Here is a 10,763-nt window from a genome sequence, read left to right on the forward strand (position 1 = left end):
AGCAGGATAATCCTTCTACATCTGGTAAGAATTATGTCAAGTATTTAAAGTTTGATATCCTGTCAACTGTTACTCCAGTTCTGAATTTGAACAGATTCTCTTACTGCTACTTGGGTCTTTAGCATTTGTTTTATGAAGTTCTAGAGAAAGTAGCAGGTGGATATATGCATTTTAACTTCCCTTCTGTGAGCAGGCAGAGTGAATGCTGGTGAGAATTGCTTGTGCTCGGAGGGGCAGAAAACACACATAAGTCCCAAACTGTTCTATCTTTACGGTTTTGTAGTGGAGCACTGGCGGAAACTTAGCAAATCTATGTGCCTCACGTAACAGCAAATAGACACGAGTGCTAATGCTCATGCAGTCACTCTGATTGTCACTGTTATCACTGCCAGTCACCAGTGTCTTTTGTCCCCTTTTACTGTTACCGCTGCTGATCACCTGTTTCCCCAACCTATACCCCAAGGATACCTATTCTACTGTGTTATGCTGGCAAGTTCAATACCACAGTGCTGCGTAACTCTGAAAAGAGAACTGGAGCAGGAGTGGCTATCTAGAAAATGGCCTTTGCCAACAGTCCACTGGGACCTCTGAAACATGCTGCTATGGAAACAAGCCGTTCCCCTCCCCTGTGATCCTGACCTGTTACAGGTGATCAGTATTGCATGTATCCTCTGCCTGGCATCTTTGCTAGGAAGACCTGGTGTAGATAATAGTCTTATGAATAAATACTCTGCAATTTAAAGAGGAATGGGGATTTTAAGTAGCGTTGCACAACTTGTTTTCCTCCCAGGTCTTCCAGTTAGTCAGATTGGCTCAGGATGCATTTACTGTAGTTACGCAGACATTGCTCTTTTGCTCTACTTTTTCCTATTCAGATGTTTGCTTTGATGTGTGTGCACCGTCAGTGTTTGAGTACCTTTTGTTTTGACATGTCCTATATCTGTATCCAGCTATGTTCCTGTTTCTGGTTTTATTTTGCAGGATCACAATCCTCAGTTTTCACTTCTGTGCCTGCTTTGCCCATCTTGGAACCTGTGTCTCTAAGAGCACTGCATGACGAACATGAAAAGCTGGATATGAATACTGAAACTTCAGAAATCACTGACAGAGAAAAAGCAGAATCAGATTCTCAAAGGACAGGGGAGGAAGAAGGTTTGGAACCTGCTAAGAAGAAACTAAAAGAAGGCTAGTATACTCCAGTATTTACACAACCTACCCTGCACTCTTCTATTTTAATGTTACTGTTGGAAGTTAGTTTAAAAAAACTTAATTAGAAAATTAAAGCTATGTCCACTTTTCATAGAAATGCTGTGAGATTAACAGAAGTGTAAGGATCTGTGCTTATTTTTCTTTATTAATATGAAATAAATTCAAAAGGCACATAACAATCGTAGAAGGTGTTGAAAGGTTATGTTAGTTACGGGTAGGTAACTCTTCCTCCTAACAATGTTATTTTATGTTTTAGTATAGTATTAAATAAACTCCCCTCTCATGCTGCTTCCCCCCTCCCTCCCCCATTTGAGTCAGGTCAGCTGTCATCAGTCCTTCAGTTTGATTTTTGCTTTTATTGACTTCATTTCTGGTCCAGTGAAAAGAATGTCTTGAGTACCAGAAGCTGTCATGTGTAAAGCAAGAACCTTTAGTGAAACCATTGCCAGTAAACAGTCAATCAGTGTATATATTTCAGTTCTTTTTTTTTTTAACACTTAAATAAAAATAAATTCTAGAAAGCTTCAAAAACTACATTCTGTGGAATCTTCTGTCTTTGTAGATGAAGATGCTTGTCCAAATCTTTCACCAGCAGCTCCAAGTGAATGTATAATTAAAATTGGCTCTGAAGATGCAAAAACATCAAATGTGAAACCAGATAAGATGGAAGAAACATTGACTTGCATTATCTGCCAAGAACTGCTGCATGACTGCGTAAGGTGTGTATGACTGACAAAAGCTGCGATCTGTTTGCAGAGGCCAGGATATTTAGGGTTTTCACAAGCCCTTCTGAGTCCCCTTCCCACTCCTCACCGCCCCACACCAATCTACATAGTCAAATCAATGCTAAACAGTTTTTCGAGTGTTACAAATGTATCTGAAAAATGACAGATTTGTGTTGTGACTCCATTTTTCTCATTGCTTTCCTGTCTGTGTTTCCCAGCTTGCAGCCTTGTATGCATACTTTCTGTGCTGCCTGCTACTCAGGATGGATGGAAAGATCTTCTCTATGTCCAACTTGTCGTTGCCCAGTAGAACGTATTTGTAAAAATCACATATTGAACAACTTGGTTGAAGCTTACCTGATTCAGCATCCAGGCAAGTTGTACAGTGTGTGTAACAGAATCTGACGCGTTTCACACATTAGCTGCCTAACTGATGTATGCACAAACTGTTGCAGATTAATTTCTACGTACGTTTCATTACTCTGCTGTTTTCTTTGATGTTGCTGTAAGAAAACAAGTGCATTTGTAGTATTTCAAATACTGGGTGAGAACTGAAGGTGATTTAATACTATAACTGGATATGCTAAGAATTCCTCATTTTATTTTTTTTTTATTTTCATTTTTTATTCATTATTTAATCATGGGAAGGGTAACAGTTTTATCAAATAGGGCACATTGCGTGATCAGGCCACCTAAACTCAGATACTTCTGAAAAATATACTTGGATATGAATTTAATTAACTTTGATCATGGCCTCTTGAAAACAAAACTTAGCTTGCCTGATACTACACTTCCATTAACAGAGAGGGGAATTTAACTAAGATCTCCTACAACTCTGTAATCCAAAAATAAGTTTTATGGAAATGAAACCAAATAATCGTAACTGTGTTAATAAAGCAGGGTTCTTTTCTCTTGAAATCTGAATTTGGTGCTCATGGCAGATAAATGTCGTAATGAAGATGATGTACGTAGCATGGATGCTAGAAACAAAATTACTCAAGACATGTTGCAACCTAAGGTACGGAGATCTTTTTCGGACGAGGAAGGAAGTTCTGAAGATTTATTGGAGTTGTCAGATGTAGATAGTGAATCTTCAGATATCAGGTATGTCTATTTAAGTTGCGTGCTGATTAGATTTACTTATGTTTGAATGCACAAACCCACAAACTGAGCTGGTTTCATGAATGTTGTTATTGCTGATAGTGTTTCCATGATGATTGCCAGAATGAACCTTATTTTCCTTTTCAGAGAAGTTCATTCTTACCAGTAATTATCTTGGCAATTCTACTGAACCTTGAACAGTCAAAAAAAGGTTTGAATTAGAACTTCCTAGAAATCCAGCAAGATTCAATCTATGACCAACAATTCTGTCCTGAATTGTGCAACAGCTTCACGTGAGATCCGTGAAATTACCTTTTCCAATTACGAGTTGGTTGTTGTTTCAGAGAAAACAGGTTTTCTGGCTAAGATCTTTATCGTCAGGAGATAAAGCAGTTAGGACCGTGTGATTGCAGCTGCAATGATTGTGCTTTCTTATGTGTCTGTCTAGAATGCTGCTTTCAGCAGGTGTCTGGTACTGAAGCAGCTGATGCTTGACCTAGGGATTCCCAGGCACCAAAATACCTCCTCTTCGTTTCCAACAGCAAACATTTTTTTGCTGAAAAAAAGCAGTGTTTATCTGTTACAACTACAGCAGTCTTCACAGCTGTGAGGTACTGAGTTATGTAAACTTCCATATGTTACTGGATAAAGAAATCCCAAATTTAAACTTTGAAAGTATAACCAACCCTGTCTAGCGCAGGGATGCAAGTTCTGTTTGCGTTTCTTGGGTGTGATTTCCTATGACCTTATTTTATTCTTTCAGTCAACCGTACATAGTGTGCAGGCAGTGCCCAGGGTACCGAAGGCACTCTGTTCCAGCTCTGCCCGGCACAGGCCAAGAGGCAGAAGCAGGAGGAATGCAAGGACTGGGAGATGCACCATCTACTTCTGCAAACTTCCCTGCAGGTTAGAGTCGTGAAATCGTAGCAGTGTGATGCTGAAATACTACAACTCATACACCCGCTGTGAACTAAGCAAGCTCACTCTTGTTGTACTGCAAGAGCGTCACCCCTTCACACAGGGGTCTTTGCAAATACCCTGAGATTTGACCATGGTTTTTCTGGTCAAACCTGTAGATTGCTGGTGATTGATAGTTCTTAAGCTGTTCTACATATTGCAATGTCTTACACACACGTGTAATTTTGAAGTCTGAGTGCCATTTTGCTGTTCCTTTATAGAATCTTTGTAAAAATTATATTGCTTGTTTATTACTTTCAGATTTTTCTGAAAGTGTGACTAATATTCACTAAGATTCCTAGTTCAAATTGCAATTGTGTACGTTGTTCAGTCTGTACTTTTTTTCCTGTTTAACTTACCTAGCTGTCCAGGAGTATGTGTGTCCGGCGCAAGGAAGTCATGTAATATGCACCTGCTGCTTTCAGCCAATGCCAGACCGAAGAGCAGAGCGTGAACAGAATCCTCATGTTGCTCCTCAGCAATGTGTGTATTTTTTTTTTTTTTTTTAATCTTGGCTACAGCACTGATGTCTCCTTATTTTTATGAAGAGTGTTCCTTATTTCAATAGTCTTTATCTGGAATCTTGTAGTGACAGCATGAAAGAATCTTCCTTTATAAAATGTATTATTTCTCTGTAAAATGTATCTTAAATGAGAAGGTTGTACTTTTCTGAACCAAGTTTATCAGGACTCTGTTACTGATTTGTAAGATCAGTAGCTGTTGAGTTTTGTTTTGTGCAGGTTCTTACAGGGATTTGCTTTGTTATTTTTCAGGTACAGTGTGTCTGCAACCCTTCTGTCACTTGTACTGGGGCTGCACTCGGATGGCATGTTTTGGCTGTTTGGCACCATTCTGTGGTATTGTGGAATAATCTGTTTCTTATGAGCCTGCTCACTTTGCAATAATGTCTGTCTTGAACTTTAGGTAATTTAAGAAATAGAATAGATTAGTTTGTAGCACAGTCATGCTAAAGGAACAAGGACTGTGTCCTTGCATCACAAACAAAAAATTCTTGAGTGATATGCATCTTGACTTTGAGAGAATTTAACTCCTTGTCTTTGTACCATATTGGGCTTGAAAACTACACTTGTTGAGCACAGTGCTTTCCTGTATAAAAAGAATTGTGTATTTCAGCCTAGTAAGAGAATCAATCAGACAAATCAGTGCAAGAAGACTGAAAATCCGATGTTAACTGATTAGAAAAGAACCTTACCCTCCTAAACATGCAGGCTTCTGAAACCTAAGGCTTTAGGTGTTTTTTGAAACTCAGTTAGGATAGTTGAAATGTCTTGGCTGCAGCTCAAAGCTAATGGGATGTGCTTGAATAGCACTGTAAATCTGTGCAGATTATAGTGGGCTAAAGGTGACATTGTAAAATCTCTGTGTCTTGTCTGTGATTGCCTCTGGAAGTTGTATATCACATGCTGTAGCATGTGTTGAATGCAGTCATTTCCTTGGTGCTCACATGAGTCTGTGCACGTTATTCTGGGAAACAGGACAACCTTCAGAAAAATGTGTGAGGGCCATGGGGTTGGGGGAAGAAATAGTAACTTTTCTTCTTCTTGTTCTGATTAGAAATAAACCTTGGTGATAAGTGTTTAGATGGAGTCCTAAATAACAACCACTATGAGTCAGATATCCTAAAGGTATGTTTAAAAATCCTTATGTATGATGCATAATAATCAACGTACAAAGATTAAGATGTATTCGCTCATGAGCCCTGAACATTCAGCTGGACCAAAGTTATTGTTGCTGTGTCTAGACTGGAAGTATTTTGGGGTGATAATTTGGCTTTTACAGTCTCTGTGTAAGAGTGTATTGTATTCTAGAGATGTATTCCATTAGCACCAGCTCTTTCCCACCACCCAAATTAACAGCAGGGAAACAATCACTTTCATGCAATCCTGACGTTTAATTTCTCCAACGTGCACGTCTGACATTTGACAGGAAGGCCAAAATTCTAGACATAACTTTTGAATTTGAGTTTAAGTAACTGAGAGACACACTGTAATATTCACATACATTTGGCTATTAAATCATAAAAGAATTTTACTTGTGTGAAGCTTTTGTTAGGGAAGCCAGTTTCTACAGTCTGCAGTGTAACATCCAGAGTATTAATTAAGAAAAAAATAATTCACTAAAAATATACCAGGAAAATGAGACTTGTTAAATACTTCTTCCCAGACAAGTTAGATTTCACGCTAGGTTGCATTTGCATGGAAAATATTTTGCCCATACCATAAGGAGTTACTAACTGGATGAAATCTTGATTTAAGGTAAATAAATGTGACCGAAATGAAGCTATTTGCGTTCTTTTGGCAAAAGTGGGAATCTTCTGAAAAAAAGATACCAAGGGGAAGATTTCGTTGGAGATCTGAAAGTATCACGCTGAAGAAGTTAAAGATACTTAATTTTTACTTCAACCATTTGGAAAACCTAATTAGATCTAGACTTGGAAACATTTGAGAGTAAATGGCTTTAATGTTGGAGATTTTTCTACGCTAAACACTTGAATTGCTCTTTTCAGGATTACCTGGCATCCAGGGGTTTGACATGGAAAAATATGTTAAACGAAAGTCTCTTGGCTCTTCAAAGAGGAGTTTTTATGTTGTCGGGTATGTGTTATGTTCTTTTTTGTACATAACTCTTTGTCTATATATAACTCAGTAATGTTGTCAAGAGATTTGAAGTTCTGTGTGCGTAACAAGTGCCATCATGACAGTTTTGTTAAATCTGGTATCAAACCTTACGCTGACATACACAAATTGGTTTTCTTGCCAGATTACAGAATTACTGGGAACACGGTGCTTTGCTACTGTTGTGGCCTTCGCAGCTTTCGAGAACTTGCCTACCAGTACAGGCAGAATATTCCCGTTGCTGAATTGCCAGGTGGGGATTGCTTCGTACAAAAAGGGGGGAAAGTCTTTTAAAGAGTTAAAACCAGTTTTATCCTGGTGTCCTTGGGGGTTTTAGCACCTCTTTTGCAGGGCTGATATCTTATGCAGATTCCTTTACTTGTCATCTGCTAAGTTTGCATATAGTTACTTGAGACTCCCTAATGGAATCTTTTCTTTCAGTATGATTTCTCATCTGTAGAATAAATATATCTGCATAGCGAAAAGAGGAATTCAATAAAATCAAGGATATAATTGACAGGAACTACTTGCTGTAATTTTGTGTATTTAAATGGGAAAATAAATTAAATGATGCATCTCACATTTTACCAGCTCTCAACTAGGAACAAGAATGTTTCCATAAATTCATTCTAAATCTGTTTGCATGTACAGTTGTAGTATAAAATAGCATGCGAGCAACTGTGCCTCCTTCAATCCTAAATCTGTTGGGAACAGAAGCTCATCCAACAGACTTCTTTTCAGTGTTACTTTTGTCCGTCTAGTTCCTGTTAGCAACAGGTCCCTGTCTTTAAGGGAGAGATCTCTGCTGAGGATTCTGCCTCTGCTGCTGTGCACGACGAGAGCCGGGCAGTCACCGTGTTTCTCCTTAGGACTGCTTTGCACTTCAGTGTAGTGGCCTGCTGGGCAGCTGAGTTATAATGGATCTAAAAGGAGGGAGAAGACAACAAACCCTACCCTAATTAATAAACTTTTCTTTGGTATGGAAATGTATCTAAACATATGCTCAGTATCTTAAACTGTAAAGTCCATCTCTATTAAACTAACTGGTAAAATTTCACCTGACAGCACTCAGAACCACATCCTTTCATTGTAAGTCTGCGTGAGCTTAATACTCAGAATGAAATTTTTTTTCTGTCATTCACCAAATACTTGCTTTGTTTCTAGAAAGGTGAACTAGTATAGCTTACAGTCTTCTTCCCAGTCATATCTTGTTTCTCTACAAAGCCTGCTCTGGTGGGTAACCACCATTGGCAGTGGCTTAGGAATCACTTCAGTAGTAAATGTAACATTTTGTTTGCTCTTTTTGTAGTGACCGTCACATCACGTCCTGATTGCTACTGGGGACGCAATTGTCGAACTCAGGTCAAAGCACATCATGCCATGTAAGTCACACAGTTTAGGAAGTGGGTTTGGTTTTGTTTCTTTTTAGAAAAATAACTAGAAAAAAACCCCCAACCTTTGACGTGCCAGAAATCGTATGAGTAACGCTGTTGCACCATAAGCAAAATCAGATGAGCTTTGGGGGTTTTTTTGTCATTTTTATTTTTAATATAAGTTTGAAATGAGCCTTTTGTGCATGTCAGAAGGGCACCACTAGCACTTGGAAGTTGACGTTATCCGCCTCTTGAGTCTTGTTTTCCACACACAACTTCCCCTTCATTCCTATTCTCTTTCCACTGCAGCAACTCATTTGCTCATGTTTGGGTCCTTCTCAAAAACACTATACACAACAATCAGCCCTGTGCACTCTCCATTTGAAACCATGAGAGACTCTTCTAGTGCGGTGCAGCACTATTTTGAGAGAGAAATTGGTGGGAATCATTTGCAAGAGGAGAAGCAAGAGAAGGCTGGAACACGTCACATTAGGAACCTGGTGTGGCTTAGCAGTTCCGGAGTTTGGAGGAGTTTGGAGGTCTTACACCTCAGACCCAAGCAATCTGTGCTATGGTGAAAATAAATTACTGAGCCTGAAAAGAGGCTGATCCTCTACTTCTCGAGTATTTTAATACATCTGGAGGGCATGGACGCCTGGTATCTGGTCATTCATGAGACGTGCATCCAAAATAAAGTAAGGTCCTTGATTTAAATGAATTCAAGGCCACTGATAACCAGTGCGGTTTCATGCTTACAAAAAGATGCACGCGTGGTAAGGCAAATAGTAAAGGCTAGTAAAACAAAACAAAAATTAATCTGCCTAAGAGAGAACTGCTTCCAGAGAGGGTAAAAAAATCCTTCTGGCTTTATGAATAATTCTCTAAATTCTCAGTGCAAATTGAAGTAGAGGAGCTGTTGCCCCTTATTGAGAAATTGCTTTAATGAACAGTAGCTTCTGCAGTATCTTTCTAGTGCTGCAATGAACATGCACACTTAGCATAATTCCTTTAATATTTCAGGTACTATGGGAAAATAATCAGTCTGTACAGCTCAGGCAAGCAGATCATAAGAAAGACCTGTAAAATATTCATCCCCAGTGTCTTACAAAATCAGAGGGGTTTACTAAATAACTTTCAAAAATAGTTTGGGGTTTAAGTTGCAGATGTAATTCGAAGCACCGCTGCTGTCTGTAACTTCACTTTACAGGACTGTCTGTGTTCCCAGAGGAGATTTTGTTTTGAAATGTTAAGAGAGTTAATTCAGTATCAAAGTACTCACCAGTCGTCTCTGTTCATACTGTGGTGGATAATTCCATTTAGAATAGAAATGACTCAGGGATTTTTTCTTTTTTTTTTTTCTCCCCTTTCAAGCATTAGCTGTTCCTAGAACGTTATTGACGGCTGCTCTTAGTTCCTAAAATCCATAAATGCAAACAATCCTGTCATACCACTCATAGATACCCAGTTACGGGGTTTTATTGAGCTAAACTGTGTGGCTAAGTAGTTTGGTTATGTAAGCAAGGTTTCTTCCTGATCTTTGGTCTAATTCAGCAAGAAGGAGAAAATTTATAGTCTCTTTTGCATTATCTCTTCCACGTATATGTGGTTTTTCACTCTCAACACCCCAGCTCCTGTTCTGGTTATGGATCAGGGGACACATAACTCAACTAAGAGAAAAACAAAGAATGAATAGTGAGATGTGTTTGAGAATCGGAAGGAAGGGCCTTGTACAAAATCGTGTTATGTGTTTAATTCATGAAGACAAGCTTGCCATTCCCATAAAACCTGAATAATACAGAATGAGAAAAACTGAGTTTTCTTTCCAGAAGTTTCTAAGCCAGTGAAAGAATGTGTTTATGTTGAAATATATTATTAGTCTGGTTAATTCTAGTTCTTAGTGACTTGTGTAATGCTGTCTACTAAAAATTACTAATGTCTCACAGGGCAAGGTGAATTTGCTAATTCCTGTTTTAATTGCTGTCTGGGTTTGAAGTATGCAGGAGTGTAGAGGACCGCGTTTAATCACAGGTTTTCTGTGTGCATAATGAAGCAAACAAGGATTAGGCAGGAGAGAAGTTGAAAGTCCTGTTACAGATAACACAGTGGCAGACCATGATCTAAACAGGTTCTGAAAAACAGATACGTTACCATGTGAATGCTCCGCTCTCACTGTTTAACATTTTAAATACCCTGTGAGACATGCTGACTCTCTTGTTGCCTGACTTCCGAGAACTTTTACTTCTTTTTTTTTTTTCCCCAGGAAATTCAATCACATTTGTGAACAAACACGATTCAAGAACTGAATACTTGTAATCAGTAGAGAGGGGACAAAAACCGATTACACTGCTTGTACAGTTTGTGGTTCCAGGGGATCTTCTCAGGTCCCCCATAGCAGGGATTCAGTAACTTTTGCATCAGGTGATCTGGTGTGAACTTTTTCATTTGTAGGATTTTACAGCTGTACATGAATAAGGTAGATTTTTTTTTTCCAAGAAAGTCCAGCAAGCATTGCATTCCATCCTCATGACTACAGTGTCCCTGAATCACTTCAGTGAAGAACACAAACAGAAATCGAACACTCAGAAACCAGCCATATCTTGGGAAGACCTAAGAATAAGGAGTGTATTTGCACTACTTGTGAAGAAACTAAGAAAAATCCTTAATCTTAAAGTAGAAATGTTTTGTAAAAGTATCTGATGGGTATTTCAAGAGCCATTAATATTTAAGAAGGAAATTGTCAGTGTGTATTTGTAACTGCATTT

The 10,763-nt window shown here is 38.7% G+C and overlaps 1 protein-coding gene across 2 annotated transcripts in view; it reads left to right on the forward strand.

Moving 5' to 3' along the window:
- The window catches only part of CHFR (checkpoint with forkhead and ring finger domains, E3 ubiquitin protein ligase), a 20,788-nt gene extending 10,236 nt beyond the window's left edge, over positions 1-10,552 (forward strand). For both annotated transcript variants that reach the window (XM_010137198.1, XM_010137199.1), the window contains exons 6-18: positions 1-24; positions 982-1,185; positions 1,772-1,928; positions 2,153-2,307; positions 2,876-3,038; positions 3,799-3,941; positions 4,356-4,475; positions 4,766-4,849; positions 5,568-5,638; positions 6,520-6,607; positions 6,774-6,881; positions 7,938-8,010; positions 10,262-10,552. The exon at positions 1-24 is cut by the window's left edge. In XM_010137198.1, coding sequence (XP_010135500.1) covers positions 1-24; positions 982-1,185; positions 1,772-1,928; positions 2,153-2,307; positions 2,876-3,038; positions 3,799-3,941; positions 4,356-4,475; positions 4,766-4,849; positions 5,568-5,638; positions 6,520-6,607; positions 6,774-6,881; positions 7,938-8,010; positions 10,262-10,304 — 1,433 coding nt within the window. In that variant the 3' untranslated portion in view covers positions 10,305-10,552. The remainder of the gene's footprint in view (positions 25-981; positions 1,186-1,771; positions 1,929-2,152; positions 2,308-2,875; positions 3,039-3,798; positions 3,942-4,355; positions 4,476-4,765; positions 4,850-5,567; positions 5,639-6,519; positions 6,608-6,773; positions 6,882-7,937; positions 8,011-10,261) is intronic.
- The last annotated feature ends 211 nt before the right edge of the window (positions 10,553-10,763 follow it).

Source organism: Buceros rhinoceros, unplaced genomic scaffold, assembly GCF_000710305.1.
Source record: "Buceros rhinoceros silvestris isolate BGI_N320 unplaced genomic scaffold, ASM71030v1 scaffold17015, whole genome shotgun sequence".
In the NCBI taxonomy this organism is placed as follows: Eukaryota; Metazoa; Chordata; class Aves; order Bucerotiformes; family Bucerotidae; genus Buceros; species Buceros rhinoceros.